The sequence below is a fragment of the Plectrocnemia conspersa genome, unplaced genomic scaffold, assembly GCF_051122295.1.
Source record: "Plectrocnemia conspersa isolate PC_06_02 unplaced genomic scaffold, ASM5112229v1 ptg000005l, whole genome shotgun sequence".
NCBI classification, from domain to species: domain Eukaryota; kingdom Metazoa; phylum Arthropoda; class Insecta; order Trichoptera; family Polycentropodidae; genus Plectrocnemia; species Plectrocnemia conspersa.
This window is the reverse complement of record NW_028277169.1, coordinates 28,962,703-28,980,995: the sequence shown is the minus strand read 5'-3', so window position 1 is coordinate 28,980,995 and position 18,293 is coordinate 28,962,703. Positions and strand designations below refer to the sequence as shown.

At 27.9% G+C, this 18,293-nt stretch overlaps 3 protein-coding genes across 4 annotated transcripts in view; 1 reads left to right on the top strand and 2 right to left on the bottom strand.

Annotated features, from left to right (window-relative positions):
- Nucleotides 1-18,293, top strand: part of LOC148235384 (protein amalgam-like) — a 220,148-nt gene that overhangs the window by 73,981 nt on the left and 127,874 nt on the right. The gene's annotated exons all lie outside the window — the stretch shown is intronic.
- The window catches only part of LOC148235386 (uncharacterized), a 308,520-nt gene that overhangs the window by 283,935 nt on the left and 6,292 nt on the right, over nt 1-18,293 (bottom strand). The window lies entirely within an intron of this gene.
- The window catches only part of LOC148235385 (general transcription factor II-I repeat domain-containing protein 2-like), a 36,094-nt gene continuing 25,245 nt past the window's right edge, over nt 7,445-18,293 (bottom strand). Inside the window, exon 5 of the mRNA XM_088186077.1 lies at nt 7,445-7,563. Within this exon, the coding sequence (XP_088042203.1) occupies nt 7,445-7,563 (119 nt within the window). The remainder of the gene's footprint in view (nt 7,564-18,293) is intronic.

Sequence of the window (18,293 nt, the reverse complement as noted above, 5' to 3'; positions counted from 1 at the left end):
CCCATTTTTCATATGTGCATCTCTACCCAGCCATGAATTGACGTGCTCGTTCATTCGTACCGCCCCTTTTCACTAGCCAAGTATTTATCAAAGACTTTGCAAGAAGGTTACTTGGCCGATCAGCCGTCAAGTTGTTTAGGTGACGTTGTGCAAAGTGCTCGGATAAAGCCAAACGCTGTTCGAAAAGCAACCACGGAATGGTACACATGGTTTGATACAAAAGTTCACAGACTAGAAGACAGCAAAACGTATATACAATAACTCCAAAGTTGAGCATAATTGTTTGTATTAAAACATATTCCCATACAACTACCACGATAAACCATTAATATAAGTCAGTGAAGAACTCCCGAAAGACCTGGTTTTAAATCCCAAATGTATTATAATTCGATCATTAAAGATTAGATTTTCTTAATAAAATAAAATCAAGCTTGGTCGTTCATAATGACATCTATTGATTGTAAGCTGTTACAATAGATTATGATTATTACCATTACCCTGATTCCCACTACTTAATAGTTTTAAATTGTAGCTCTATATGGCTACGGAAGATTCACAATAAATAATAAATATAAGCTGAATAACAAAATAAACATTATTTTTTTATTTATTGTAGCACGTAGTATTTTTTATTTTTAATACGAATTATGGTATATCATATAGTTTTATTTCTACCTAAATTTACAAAAAAAAATATATATCAAAATGATAAATTTTAATTAAAGGGTTCCTTAAAAAGTTTATTAGCTTTAATTGTTAGTTTGATTATTTTATTATAATATATATTTCATACATATAATAAAAATTTCTGTGACATTAATGCAAAAAAATAAATTAGGAGCTTTTTTACTGTCCTTGTTTAATTTTTTTTTATTATCTAAACAATTTTTCAATGACATAAAAAAATAACAATCAAAAAGAGCAAGGTCTAGAGAGTATGGTGGATGCCAAATAACATTCAAATCCAGTTATTTTAACTTGTTTTAGGTCATCATCGCCAAATGTGTCGCGAATTGTCACCTCTTTTTTATTTACAAATTTAGGTCTAACCTTTTTATGGGTGATGTATAATTTTGTTAATTGCTCACAATTACGTTTGCGTTCCAAAAGTTCATAATACACAATAACCTTGCAATTCCACCATACAAATAACATTTTTTTAAATTAACCCAATGTCTTTTCCGTTTCACATTGTTGTATACATGTTTAATGTTCAGTTACCAATCGATGCAAAAAAGTTTAAAAAAAAAGCAAAACATGTCCAATTGATTGGCGGCTAAAATTTATCTTTTCAAATACAAATGTCTCAAAAAATAAATGGCAATTAGAACCTTCAACTTGTGATCAGATATGTTGACATTTATCGACTAGTAAAAAACATTTAGACTAAAGTTCTTTAAACCTCTTTTGTGTCAGTGAAATTAAACTTATTTCCTGTACACGACGCAATTTTTTTTCCTGCCGCAATTACAGAAATAACTTTAAGAAATACATAAAGTAAACAGTTTTGTATACTGACTTTTAACGCAGGCATTTCAAAAAATATTATGGCTCTTTACTGTTCGTTGCCTAAGTAAGAATCCAGAAAAAAGTAGCTTAAAAATAGTTTAAAAACAGATGTTATTTATCAATTCAGAGAAAAAAATATTTTGTTAGTATCATAAAAAAATGGCAAAATATCTGCATTAACCTAACAAAAAATTAGTTTAATTAATGAATCATAAAATATTGAGATTCTTAATATAAACACTTAATCTGGTTCATCGATACAAGTGTATTTATATTTTAATTTCTAGATATTTAAATATTATATGTTTGTTGAAATTTTACTTTTTTATTGTATACGTAAATATAAATAAATGTAGTCCTAAAAAATACAATTTAAATAAAAAAATAATATTGGTGCAACTCTTAAAAGTTTTAAAAAGACACTTTTTATGTATTCAGATTACGTTTCAAAGTTTTAATCTGAAATTGCTAAAATTTAAATTTGATTTTTAAATCAGTTCAGTACACTTAAATGCTTAATTATTAAACTAGTTCTGATTTACAAATTTTTTTTTTTGTTTATTTTTATGAAACAGTAATTTTAATATGATTAAATTTACAAAAATAATTTTATATATAATAAATAATACTATTTGTAACCAATTAAATGTAACATTATTTTATTTTGCTATTTCAGTACAATTTATTTATATATTTTAGGAGAAAAAAATCTCAAACTATTTAAATGAAAGATAAAATAAAATGCTATGTACTTAAGCGATCCGCATTAAAAACACTGGCATTTTATCCTTATATTTTTATTTTAATTTGATTGTCTTCAGATTAGTATGCAAAGTTTTTTTTCTATTATAAATATAACAACGTTCTTTAATCGTTGGTATATGATTATTATTATGATTTGGTTGTTAAGATTATTAGTTTTAAAAATATATTTAAATTACAGTGGAACTAAAGTGGCAGGTCCTGGAAGTTGGAGAGTCTTCCCTGGCGTATCAAATTGTATTATTGTCGGCTGTGATTTTTTTGGTAGGCAACTAGGGTATGTTATAATGTCTTATCGTGGTGCTTTATAGGCGATCTGTTCATATCTCTTGTGTCGATTCAGTGTCTTGACTTGTTTCTATGGTCAAATATCACATCCTTTATAATGATGCTTCGAGGTAGCTCTGGTGAATCGCAGATGGAGATTTTTGCGAGTCAATTGCATCGCTTCTTGAATATAACAGCCAAAATGTAATTATGCCACTCCAGCGATCGGTAACCAAAGAGTCGAATAACGATAGTAAACTGCGCATGGTATATTTAATTGTCTAGCGTACTTTCTTTTTCATAAAAAGCAGTTTTTTGGTGGTACTTATGAATGAAACATCTTCTCAGGACAGATATGCTATTAAGTGATACGTACAATATTTCTAATTACTAACGCAATCATTCAATTACGAGGTCTCTATTTTATTATTGTGTGAATAACATTTTTAATTCGTTAGAATGATCTTTAATCATTAAATGAAAATGTTAAATATGAACTATTTAGTTTTTGTATAGCATTATTTATTTTTATAGACCACACGCATTCAATTATGTGTTTTCGTTGTAAGCGTACATATATATATTTGCGTATTTTTTTAAATTTAGAATATCATTCAAAATGAAAAGAAAAAACACATGCAAACTTATCTAAAGTATTTCTGAGATCTTAAATGGTAACAAGTTTTATGTGTTTAAAAAATATGATACATATCGGATTAGTGAAAAAATATAAGTAATCTTAATCTGATGAATTTCTGGATAACTTTAAATGGTGTGAAAATATCTCAAAAATAATTAGGCATAAAATCTAGTAAAAATTATGATTGACAATCTTAGATAGATGTTTATTGATAACACTTAAAATAACATAAGCTAATTTTACAAATGTATCTACTGTTTCAAATATCAGAAGAACATCTTGACTTTTTCTTATCTTATATTTTCTATATTTTTGCCAATTTTTAACGGTGGAATTTTATTGGAATTATAATAATTTATGCTTTTATGTATGGATCATCAGTTCACTCTCTGCTGATATAAATTCAGAGGTATTTTAATTAACATACCCTCTTCACTGACTATGCGGTAACCGTACTATTCCATAGATACACCCAGGTATTTAACGCTAGATTTCTATTCTAGTACTACCCTATTCACTTTGGAGTGGGGTTGCAAAGTTTATCTACGTTTCGTAAATATGATTAACTCTGTATTATTCTGCTTTATTTTAATTCTCCACTTCTCAAATATCACGATAGGTTTATTACCGTAAACAATATTATAATTTTAATTTTATGTATATAAAAAGGAATATCTGAAGTCCATAACACATTTGATTACGTTTCTCAAATCATAAAAATATGATTCAATTGTATCTATTTTTTCTAAAATTAAATTTAGTTATGTTTGACTTTGACTTGTAAATTATTTTAATAGTTATTGCTAAGACGTAAGATTTAACTTGTTTATTTATGTCTTTTCATATCGTCTTTCAGAGCAGATACTTTTTCCATTCATAGCAATCATAGCGCTTCATTGTGTCTATGTTTTGCGGAACAATCTTTTTAAATCTGCTATTTATATTTATATTTAACAAGAAAGATTTTTTAAATGATGTAAAAAAACAATATTTTACTTTCGTGTTTCACACGATTTAAGTCCACCAACTTTTATGTCATACCATGTGCAGCCGCACCACATACCTAACATGCAAGTGCACTCCTCTTCGATTTGGCTAAATTGGAATCGCGCCAACGGCGCTGATGAGGATCCTCTGAAAACTCCTGCTGCTTGCTCCACGCCAGCTGGTGCCACCGAGATAGCACTCACACCACGCAGCTGTTACATAATTCATGCCTTGTGACACTTTGGTGTGATATTTTTTTATTCAGAAAATTCTTTATTTCATCGTTACGTGTGATACCCGGGAAATCTCATGTCGCGTAATGCTTCCCAGATACGCCACTATCGATATCTGACGATCTGTCGCTGGTGCGAATCTTATTACGGACAGATCGATATCTGTCTGTGAAGGGAACGAAACCGATGTCATTTTATGTAATGAACCGGAACGCCGTTCCACCAGGAATGGCCTCGTTTCCCATAAGTGTTAGCTCGAATACTAATTATTATCGAATTTGTTACGTCTTGTTCAATTAAGACGAGGTTACGGCGATACTCGGTTGGGGGCTCATTAATCGGATTAAGATAATTATAATTTTAAATAGTGTGAAATTTATTTTACACATAAATTTAGCATATTTTCAACTTACTTATATATAGATTTTTATTTTATATTTTGCACTAGAAAAATTGGAAACAATAAGAATACCTATATATTGCTGTGTATTAAATTAAGATTTTTTAAGTCTTCTAAAAATACATTTATATTTTTCTTTAGCATATTGGTAATAAAATATTCAAAAAGATTTTTAATAAAAAAAATACTTTCAAATAATAAATATATTTATTAAATTAAAAAATACTATATTAAAAAAACCACAAGGGAAATATATTTTTGTTTTAAATTTTTTTTATTACAGTAGTGCAATTTATTTTAGTAGTAGTTGAATCAAAGTTAACAATTTTTTTTTTATAAAAAATTATTAAAGTGCAAAAATTTTCTGGATATTTTGTTACAAAATTGTTTTTCTTTTAATATAGTAGTACTTTAGTAATCAATTTAAACACAAAAAAGCGTATTGGTGATAATAAAATAACTAAGAAGAAAAACATGTGTTTTACAAATAAATTTAATTTGGGTGAAATTTAAATTTTTAAATGGCTACTTGCTATGCTCTTAAGAAGCTAAGAGATTAAAGAAATCCTTGCATCAAACTAAAAAAAAAATAGTACTTACACTCTCTGCTATACTGGACGACCTAAGATCAACTATCTAGTGTGGCTTACAAATATTTCTATCCCTGGCGAAACAGGGGGTTCCTCGTTTCTTTATAAAGGTATTTTTTTCTTTTAAAAGTAGTTCCGAGAAACATCGTGAACCCCAAAAATTGAAATTTATAAACTCAATTTATTATCTAAGGCTTCTTTGTAACTTATTGGACAATGACTTTTTTATGATTCAATAAAAAAAATTATTAAACTAATTTTGTGAAACGGTAATTTGTTTCTCATTGTTATTATGAAATCATAAGGCATTGCCAGATATCTTGAGCTTGGGAAAAAAAGAAATAGGGAGTTCCAAAATTTATATTTATGACTATTTAAATTTATTTAATATATTTATTACGGGCTTATTTATCTAAAAATACTTATATTTAAATAACTCCATACTAAATGCAACATTTTTTGAGTCAATCGATATCGTAAACCAAAATCTGAGCTATGAAATTCCGTTCAAAAGCTTTCCATTATAATGCTTGAAAATTTGTCTCCTTACATAAGTTTGTAAGTAATTGTCTTAGCATACCTTCATAACTCTCAAGACCATATTCATGTTCAATAAAACGTTTACGGACTTTACTGCAATAACAAGGTTTCGCAAATTAAATAACTAGTAGTAAAAGACTTTCATTTGTAGCATTATTTTATTAAAATATATACAAACCACTTTGCTGAAACAAGCGGAAACTGTGTCACAGTATGTTTTAGACTATGGCATATTATAAAAAAAAATTGCATCCTGTTGCTGAAAATGCAGTCTCCAAAAGTGCACGGAGAATTCGCGAGAGCGGCAAAGTTCTATAAAGTAGATCATAAATTTTCTTTAAAAATGCAACACCTATTTTCTTCGGCATTCTTCTCATGTAAAAATATTTTCTTATCCTATTTTGCACCACATATACGTAATATTAACAATAAATTGTATTTTTTAATAAGATAAAAAACATAAGCTACGATCTGGACACTTGTACGTGGTATATAAAAAAGTTAATCGTATATGGTATGTACATATATAACATAATATAATAAGAATGAAAGCACGCACATGTAGGGAGACATTTCTTTGGTGCGTTTTTCATTTGATGAAGTAAATTGCTTTTCTCTTTTAATATCATCGCCCAAAAGAAACTTGAAAATATTTCATATGAAAATATTTATGTTAATGTGTGCACACATCTACATAATATCTACATAACAATAATCTGGACTTAAAAAATATTTATCTTTTGTTCTTGGTCTTTGTTTAATATTGAAAGCAAAATATTTTTTAATTAAGTTCTGTTTCACTTTGCAGATTTTCTAAACGAGAAACAAGAAAAAATAATAATAAAAAGGTAGATCGTATTTTTGATTATTCACATAGGTTATAAGGTATAGTTATCTAATTATTTTAACACAAAATTAATACCGAACTACAAAACTTATAAAATAAAAGTGTTATCTTATTTACATTTTTTCAATAAAAACTTATTCGCAATGCTTATGACTTTTTGGTGGTTTTGTAAATACAAAACCACTGACTAGTTTATGAGTCATGCCATACTGTGTCGAAAGCTTTTTCTATATTTAACATTAAAAGACCAATACACTTTTTTTCATTAGTGTATTTTGTGTCAAACTTTTAAGTTGATGTGTTATCGAGTTCTGTTCATTGATATTTTTATTTCCCAAATATTATTTTATTAATACGCATAATAATTATTTTATCCAATACCAAATGACAGTAGCTGCTCATTGATCTACTTAATGTCATCTGCGAGGAGCTGGTCTGATTCGTATATTTAATTTTAATAATAAAATGTATCGTTTATTTTTTTACTATCGTGACGTTTTGGTGTAATCTTTAAGATCATAATAATCTTAATTTATTTTAAATAAATAAATACGTATATATAAGTATTGAGATATATGTATTATATATATACATCGCACATTCGTTTATATGTATGTGCATACATGTGTTGTGATATGCGTATTCCCACCGAAAGTGGAAAATTAAAATTCACCACATGTACGGGTAGCTCATTCTCCAGATAATTCCGCGAGCTTCTTTCTCCTCGTTCGAAATCGAATTCGGCACAGCTTCGGGGACGGAATTGAAATCTTGGAAGAATCCGCCCCCTGTCCCGACGTTAAATGTTCAACTTTTGCCCCGGCGTCCAAGACTTTCGCATCGTCGGCGGCAAGTTGACAAAACTTGGCTTATTTCGGACTTTGCGTAAACTTCGCTCACTAACGGAAGCTCGACGGTGGACTTGTCTAACGTCGAACCTTAATTTTTTTCAAAACTTTTTAAATTACAACACGTTCTTGTACAAACCGCCGCAATCGCGGCTTCCGCTCTGTGTTAATTTGCCGAAATGAGACGAAAATGCGTTAACGCGTTCTTATTGCAAATTAGCATAATCCTCACTCTCCTTAAACTTTTTATTAAAATGTTTTCTGTTTTCTAAGCGATTTTGTTTTTTTATTTTATTTTTTATAAATTCGCGATATTAACATTAATTTAATTCATCATAGGTAAGCTCAGCATCCTCCAATGATATATTATTATTTTAGTCAATGTATATAAAAAGTCAAATTTCGGTTTCGAAGCCCTTAACGAATATGCAATAATCAAAAATAACATTAAAATGCAATAAAATACAAGAGAGATATGACATTAAATTTTTAAAATATTACAACAATTTATTTCATAAATATATTAACCTGAACTATACTATTATTTTTACTGAAAATGTGTTATTAAATCCATAACGTCATTGCTTCTTTTATATAAAAGTAATTTCACAGATTTTAAATATAAGCAAGCAAACTGTTTGTAAATATATTTACAAATAGAATATATATTTATAAATATATTTGTTTTTAAATATTGTATATATTTATAAAGACAGGTTGATTTTAAAAGAAAGTTTATAACAAGAAAGAAAGTATTAATATAATATGTATTATATTAGTACTTTTCTTCTTGGCTCAGCTTAGGATTTATATACCATACGATTTAATAATTTGAATATAGATAATTAAAAGCCGCATAAGCTCATGATGGAAATGACTAAAAATTTCCTATCAAAATTAGCCGTACAAATTTTGTGACGCCAGAGCTCACCGTATGGGAGTTTTTGTTGCCTCTTATTAATAGATTTTTCTCATTACTTAACTCAATTTCAATAAATTCAAGAAACAAATATTGCCCCCATAAGTTTTTTTTTATTAATTAATATCAATACGCTTAATGTGTTATAAGTTACCAAAATACATACAGTTCAAGTACAGTTATTATGGTGAATTAAAATATTGATTTAATTAATTACATGCGAATTTTTATTTTTTAAATAATTTTTAAGCTATCAACCAGGCGCATACGGTGAGAAACATTCCCTTTCGCTCGCTCGCATGTTAAGTGACAAGAGTGAGTGAGAGATAAAGGCGTGCGTTACATGCGCTCCGCACGCCCACTTCTCGCTCACTCTCATCACTTAACACGCGAGAGAGCGAAAGGGAATGTATGTCACCGTACGCTACTGCAATCAACGTATTTTTAGTCACATATAAAAACTTTTTATTAAAGCAACCTACAACACCCCAAAAATAAGTATTATTTTAACAAAAAATACGCCTTAAATGATTGCATAAGATTTAGTATATTTGAACTGCTTAACTTAAAAGAATAAAAAATCTTAAAATTACAAAAACTCTACTATATACACATATTTAATATATATTGACAAAATCTTGAATTTGCTTAAAACAGAGCACTTAAATTGGTTACGGAAAAAAACTATAATAAAGCTTAATTTACTAATTTATAACATTAGAAATATGATTGTACATATTCACACCTCTGTATATTATTCCCCTGACCGTACTCGTTTTCTTATACCTAACTATCCTTAAATTGTCTCCATTTCTAGTAATAAATCAATGTACATCTTTATTTCTTAATAAATACTTGATAACATATTATTTCTTAAGCATTCAACCATTCCAATCTAGCAATCATACTTCTACAATTAGTAAATCTATTTTTATTTAAAACTACTTTCATTGCCCTATTTTGTATTTTTGCAATATCATTTTATCTAATATTATTGCACAATAATTATGGGGCAATATTGTAGAGTATTGTTTTTGTATTTATTGTATCCTGGATAATACCAATTTTAATATTATTATTTTTAAATTTAATTACAATGTTCCTTAAAATTTATTTTTTATCTACTATGACTATATATTTAATATTATCAACTATTTATATAATTATTATTACAGCTTACAATCAACAAATGTCACTATGTACTTTATCATTAAATAATTATTAGAATACATATTATTTTATAATACTCTCATAATTAATAAAATACATATATTAAACATACCACTTTGTGATTAACTAAGTTTTAAACTAATTTATTTAATTATTAAGATTTGCCAACAGTTTTGAAACTGTCGCATTTTTCAATCATCATATATGGAGATATTTTTTATGATTTTTATTATATAAAAAAACATTGATCCTACAAATAAATTCCTGTCTGTGTGCTTTAGATATCATAGATAAAGGACAATGAATTAAAAATTGACGCTGTTCATTAGTAAAAACCTAAATCGATATGAATCAATCAAATAATGTAAATAGACATATGTTCTACTTCAAACATGCTGGACAACATCATTGCATTAATTGCATATGTCCAATTCCACTAGAGCTAACAATGCATTCAATGAGAATTAAATTGCTATTAATAATGGATAATTAATTTCATGAAACAATTCTGAATATCTGACGTTTTGTGATACTTATGAAACACTGGACTAGTAAACATGTTTCAGAAAAATTCAGGATTGCTTTTGATTAAGAATAATCGAGTTGCTTTCTACTTTTTTTTTACAATCTTTTCTCCCGATTAATACTAGATTATTTATAAATCTTAAAGCCGCTACTGTGCTAAGCAGTTTTGTGTCTAGTTTTATATGAGCACTATTTAAAGTGTTATTTTTGAGCTATAAAAATGTCAAAAATGTAAATAGCAAATATCTTCTCAAATCCATTGGGATGTACCATGATAACATCAAATGTTACAGTTTAAAACTATTTTATAATATCAAACCGCAATCAGTAACTTTCGCGTTGATTTTGTAGTACAAGACGAAAACACGTTAACCCTTTTTTATTGCGAACTATTCGCCCTCCTCGCCTTGCTCGAACTTAAGTAGTTTTAAATTAAAATGTATGGGGGCCATTAGGAATGAGCACTGGCGGCATTTTCCCTACTACGTGCTTCTACTACTCACTTTAACATTTAATTACGACGACACGCTCAACTATAAATTACGCGCCAATTTTCCACTATAAATTACACACACGCTAAGCGATCACTATTCGCATTCATATTTTATAAAATAATACGCGAAAGTTTCCTCATCGAAAATTAAACAGCACGATTGAGCAAAAAGTACGCCGAGCGTCCACGTATAAAATTTTTTCACAGACGCGTAAAACATTTCAACGCAAGACTCTCGTTTGTGTTCGACGCTGTTTTTACACTCACACACGTAGAGTTTGTCATTCGTTTCAAAAGTGAAGCTTTCTAAAGCACGCCTTTGTGCGAAAAAGCTGTTTAATGTGACTGTGATATAAGGCTTTTTACACTTTTAGCAATACCTACGCGGCAGTGAATATATGACGTAAAACATATTTTTTAATAATATTATAGAGTACTTATTTTAATATCAGTTTATTTTTCTATTTATATATGAGAATATGAGCTAAGCTTAAAAATTTAATAGCTAGCATAAAAATACGGTAATAAATAATGCTTAACATTTATAATATGTACGTGGTTGAAGCAGAATAAGCAAAAAGTACATTAAATATATTTTGATATATTTATTTTCATTTTTTTATTACAATTCGGACCATTTTAAAATAACAGGTTTCCCGATGCGTTATTAGGGCCATTACATAAACAATAATAAACAGCTATGGTGCACATCTAAAATAGATTAACCCCATAAAATATTTTGTTTGGCAAGCTTCTTGAGATGCTAGATGGCTCTTGAAAAAGGAGCGTTCTTAAGAGCTGATGTTCTGGCCGCAACGGATAGGAATAAGGAACGCGATTGTGACTCTCTAGAGCAGTATGAGCAACCCGAGGCCCACGGGCCACATGCGGCCCGTGAGCAGTAGCTCTGTAGTACAAATATCAATAGACTGTATTACTTTCACAGAGCTCGTCTTGCAGCTGCTATGTCTTATATTTATTCATGGTTCTCTATAACTCCATGGGCTATGTCTAGTCCGAGAAATATGGACTATTTTTTGTATGCATTAAAGACAGTGTTGTTTTTTTGGTATGTTCAGAAAAAATGTTTTGTTTTTACGGAATTTAAAATCAAACACCGGTTCAAAACTAAATATTCTTTAAAATTTAAAGAAATACAAAGACAAATTAAATGTATTGCAAAAAAATTTGAAGCGAAAACATAATATTTTAGCCCTTTGAGTGGTGAATTAATTTATACATATTTGTTAATTAATATACACCTCGGAGTTATTTAATTTATGTATTTTAACAAAATTATTTACTCTTATTTTATATTGCATTTATTGTATAATTTAAAAAATCAGTGGTTCTTAACGTTTTATTGCTTTTATTTAAATTACTATTTTTTTGTATTAGTATATTTAAAAAAAATATTTTACATATGTTTTAAATAATATTCGGCTTTTGTGAGACTTTTTTATTAAAATCCATTAAGAGGCTCTTAAATTTTTTTTTATAAAATATATTTTGTTATGTTTATTTATGTTGTACTTCTTAATTTATATGTATTATTTTTTATGAAAATCATTTACATTAAAACAAATTATTAAAAATTATTGTTTCTTCAGCTATATATGTAAATATATTACTATCTGAAGTACCTCAAAACAGTGCAAGATTCACCGCCGTACATGTACGGCGATACCACTCAGAGGGTTAAAATTGCCTCATCATTGCTTGATACAGGTGCTGCTTTCTCATTAAAATTAGTTTATCTCAGTTTACAATAGCAAGACTATTTGACGATATCTTAAATGATATAGAGTTAAATTAAAAGAAGTGAATCTTAAAACTGGAGTAGATATCTTTAACTGTCGGTGAAAGTTGTGACATTAGTGACACAGCACAACTTGCTTTATTTGGGGGAATGGATTCGAATTTAAATTTAATCAAAGAAACCATTTTAAAAAAATACCACTCTAGTAGATATTCATAAAGAATTAAAAAGTGTTTTGTGCCGATTTAATATTTAAATAAAAAAGTTAGTAGAAAAATCTGCAGACGGGTGTCAGACAGTATGAATATTGGAGTTTCAGAACTTTTATCTAAGGAAGTGATGCTTTTTACATCACAAAAATTTGTGTGAAAAAATATTTTAAATGTCAAATGTTATCATGAAGATTATCAAAATTGACCATTTTGTTAGATCTCAAATGTTAAACATAGATAATTTAGAATATGATTTATATATATGCAAAGCAACTTTGATGATGTTGTTTTAAATATAGGAGTTCGATGGCTAAGTCGCAGTGTAACGTAAAATGTATATCAAAAACCTCCAGAATCACTGATAAAATAATTTTTACATTTTTTAAGTAAGATCATTGGCATTAAATCATATCTTTCTTAGCTTAAAAATTGTGAAAGAAGTGCTTATTTTTTAGTATTAAGATAATGTCCCTCGTAACACATTTTAGGTATACTCGCCCGTGCGACCACTCAGAAACGTTTGTCGGACACACCGTAAATTTCGTCATATGAACCGGTAAGGGTTGCGTCGCGGCTGTCGCGCTCATAGACACGCGTCCAATTGCATTTAATTAACATGTTATTAAGTAAAATAAGCTTGAGATTTTTAAATATTCATCCGCGCATATTTGAATTCGGCGCTTCAATAATTGATGGAGTGCTATTATCGTTAAATGTCATTTACAACTTAATTTCTAGAGCCGGGTGATAATTGTCCTCTAGAAGTCAACAATTAATTACATTCGTTAATAATAGATCTAACCTAACATCGCGGTGAATATTTTTTAAATACTTTTAACTCTGCTTGTATTTTTCCGGTATGAGCATTTTAAATTAAATAAATAGCCCGGTGTCAAAAGTTGTTTGTATATCTAGCAATAAAATACCCGTATTTATTTAATATTAAATTAATTATGTTCCGTTAAATTGTAAAATTGATGTGATGTCGATTGATTTTGGTGAAAATCGAACTGTCTTACATTTTATTTTAAATCACAAAAAAACCTGTAAATTATTATACTTGCAATTTTTCAATGACCGGAAACGCCAAATTTCGAGTTTATGTCAAAACAGCATTAAATTGAATATGTTTTGGAGATTTTCACATTATCAAAAAAATGTAAAATTTTTCTTAAGCATTATTTTCCCATTACTTAATTTTTGTGCATTCAAACGATTTTCTATATTTTTTAATTTCAGAATTTCTTGGAATTTGAGACTAAATTTATTTTAAGATTTCCATAGATCTCTTTATAAATACCAAAAAGGCAATATTATTACATTTAATATAAAAGTCTTACTATGTTACGAATTTAACACATACCTTCGTTAATTACATTCTATTTGATCCTAATGTGTTTCGAACTTCCTCACTCTCTCTCTTTATATGAACTATTAAATTGACATTTTACCATACATACTATATCTATCTACTATTATAACACAAAGATTAGTTTTATGTTTTGTTCAATACATATAGTTTATACATAAAGGTACGTACTCATATTTGATACGATCAGATCAAAATCTTCACAACCACTCTGCGGTACATCGACTGGTCTCAAAGCAAATTCCCTCATCGAAACTGAAGAGTTGTTAAGCTAATATCATCCATGTTCTCAGAAATAACTAATGCACAGATTCCTAAACATAAACACGTTATATTATTCAAACGTTCATAGATATACACGCCCACATATACATAAATTATTTTAGCGTGATTCGTAGCCTAAATTAATTATTATAGCCAAAATCCTATAGCGTTCGAGTACGCATCGTTCAATAGACCGACAATTTTAAGGCGAGAGTTATGAAATTCACTATTAGGGACAAAGTAGAAAGTTTCTCCCTAAAGTACACTTATTCTGAACAATGTAAACCAGTATTAATAAAGTTATATCTTAAAGTTAAATGGAATTGGAGTTTAATAAAATATACACAGCATCGATAATAATATACAACGTGTTCGAAATCAAATATGAAACTATCACAAATGTAATTGAAGACAACATCGAACAATGTCATAATAAATTGAATATCGTGCATGCGAGAGCGAATTTCTATAATTAGAATTTCATTATGCAAGCTTACATATTAATTTAGGAAGTAGGACTACATTTTGATTTGTGTCCAATACAATTACGAGTGAGCGTTTGCTATATTATGTTTTATTATTTATTTTGTAAGAGTTTAGAACAGCCTCTTTTATGTATATACATATATAATTATTCTAAAATAAGTTTTAATTTGTACATACAAATTGATTGAACAACTTAATCATATATTGATCTAAATTTAATTACTTATTATAATTAAATATATTTTTATAGCTTTTTTTGTATTAAATAATTTTATTATGATATGTATTTAATATATTGGTAAATTGATTTTCCAACCAATGTCCTTCACTGTTTTGCTGAAAAATTAAATAAAAATTTTAATATAATAAAGTTTCATACATACGGTTAGTAGCAAATGAAATAAATTAGTAAATAATAATGAGAAAGATTTATCTAATTTTAACATTTAAAAAGCGTAGAGATATTTACAATCAAATGGAGAGTTAATGAAATTTAGGCGATTTGGACAAATTGCACAAGTCTGCCAAGAAGGCTTACTTAATAAACCCTCATCTTCTGAATTATTCTGATAAATTAATTATAAGTTTTCATATTTAATTATATTCTCTCAAAAGCAATGTCATCTCATGATATTAACCATAATTGAATATTATTTTAAATTAATATTCAGTGAAAGAAGCTTTATTTCCTGTCATAAGTATTAAATACTTTAGTTAAAAATAGATCTTTTTTATTTTTAAATAAAATAAAAACGCCCACGTTGCAAAATAATGACAAATTAAATTAAAATTATTTTTATTTTCTGCTTTTAAATCTTTAATTAAACGCATTTTTATTAAGACGGCATATGCAAAAAATAAATATTTTTTTATGCCTTTAACATTTCTTACATCTGATTAAAATGTCATGAAGTCCAAGATATTGCTTGTTTAATTTTGTACAATTATTGTTTAAAATATCCTTATAATCATATTAATAAAATAATATGGTCAAATGATCAAAGATAGTTTATCAAATAATATTTTCAACGAACTTTTTTTTTAAAGCCACTCATATTTTTTTCAGTGTTATTTTAACTGTGGTAACCTAAACAATTTATGAATCACATTTGTGTAATTAATATAGACACGTGACGCTCTCGTAACCTTGTCTACATCATCTCGTTGAATCTAATCGTCTCCAAAAGGTATGACTCAATTAATCCTAAATATCTAGCCTATGGGTCTGCAATTTGATGTTTTGAATTAATGTCGAGGCTTTAAATTTATCGAGCTCTGAATTTCATCTTGGTGCGAGTACAAAATTAAATCTTTGTAATACTAAATAAATGGATTTTAATTGATATTTGTATATAGGCAACTTTAACATAAAATGGTTACTAATTCCGTTGCTTTTAGCTGTAATATTATATATTCAAGTGTGGAAAATGCTGTATATTTTATTTCCAATATGTAATTATTTGAGTGACATATCACGTACAATTCTTGAATCTTATCTTTCATTCGGAAATCCCATCTTTGTATATATTATTTTGGCTTTTATTCGCTTCCTAGAAATTATATTCAAAACCAGTTTCTCGTAGTCTTCATAATGTATAATACTATGTAATACATATATTATTTTTGTTGCTCGTTCTTTCGTCACACCTTTTCGTTGTAATATTATTTTTGTACCCATTATGCATTGAATAATTTTATTTAGATGATATAAGCATATTTTATACATCTTAATTTTTATAAAGTATCTCTAATCTTACACAGTTATTTCATGCATTTTATTGCAATGATGAAAAATATATTAAATGCCATTAAGGAGAAAGAAAATATAAAATATACGCACAGTGCAGTAAATTTATAAAATTACGTATTAATTAATTTTTTGTTATGAATTACAGTAATGTTTATTTTACTTTTTGTAATCTCCTATTTTACGCACCGGATATAAATTAAAAGTTGTACAAATCCTATAAAATTTGTTAATAAAATGAGTAAATAAACATCCTAATTATTTTTTAATTATGCAGAGACATAAATATATCTATATATTGAATATAAAAAATATTTAATTTTATATATTTTTATGAATAATGCATATCTAAAACATTGATATTTAAAAGGTCAAGAATAGTAAAAAAAAATATTCGCGCGCTATTGAATTATTTGTACTGGAAAATTTTTCAGATATAATGTGGATATAAAATACCGCCATTAGAAACGTCAAAACATATTGAGACTAATATAATGGTCCAATAATAATGCGCCAAAAAAAATTCACTTCTTGGAAGTCAAGAATAAACGTCAAAAGCAATAAAAGGCTCGGCAAGTCAGATCCAGTTAAATATCTAGATTCTTTTCGAAATGTTATATTTATTTACATAAAAAACATTATACACAATTTTCGCAATAAAAATAAAAAAATATTATATTCCCGTTTCCACGAATTTTCTAATAAAAATGTCTTTAAAATATAAAACGCCCATACTGCAAATAACTAATCAAAATATATGCAAATTTTATACGACACACCCGTGAACCAATTTTACGGCTGAACAGCTCGAAATATGACGTTCAATAAAACATCATGGTATAGTGTGTAAAGTTAAGTGTTCTGTTCAAATTCGATACGAATCTTTGCTCAAGAGACCGGAACTCTATATGTAATGTTTCCAGGTAGAATTAAATTATAATTTATGCATAAAAAAATCTAAGCGACGCATTGCAGTGTCCCAGTTTAACAGATTTCTAAATTGCACCCCAAAAGGTGCGACTTTTGGATTTAACAATCCCCCGAGTGGAGAATTAGCTGGCTCGGGAGCGGTTTTCATACTCTACAATGAGGTCTTAATGTTACAAAAGAGCAACGAACATCCTTTATAATATAAATATATTATACGTTTAGTCAGGGTTATCTCCGCTTAAATGCATGTGAAGTAGTACTGTGAGAATAGAGCTTTATTAAGGCAAAATATTACATTCTCGGATATGTTATGTGTGATAAATTTTACCAAAATGTTCTGTTATTTAAAATATCTCAAACATACCTGTTTATTTGTACCCTTTATTATATGTACGATGAAACCTGTGTTTACAAGCATAAATTGTTCCGAAAACGTGCTCGTATTTCAAAACACTCGAATATCAAAGCAAATTTTCTCGTACCAAATAATGGAAACTTAGCTTGGTTTGTACCAAAGCTTAAATATATGTATATCAAAATAATAAATACAAATACACTTAAAAGATTTATAAAGTATTTAAACTGAAAAATTATTCATATCGGCATCACAGTTGTGTATCACTGTTGCCAATGATTTTTTTATTTTCGTGAAACTTAACTGGGACCCTAGCTAATGACACTACTTTTGAGGATTTGGCGAAAATGTAACATTGCATTGCTCACACTTATATTTTGTAGGTACTTTTATACTATTTCTCACACTTTACAGATAAATCTAATATTATTTGAAGTAAGA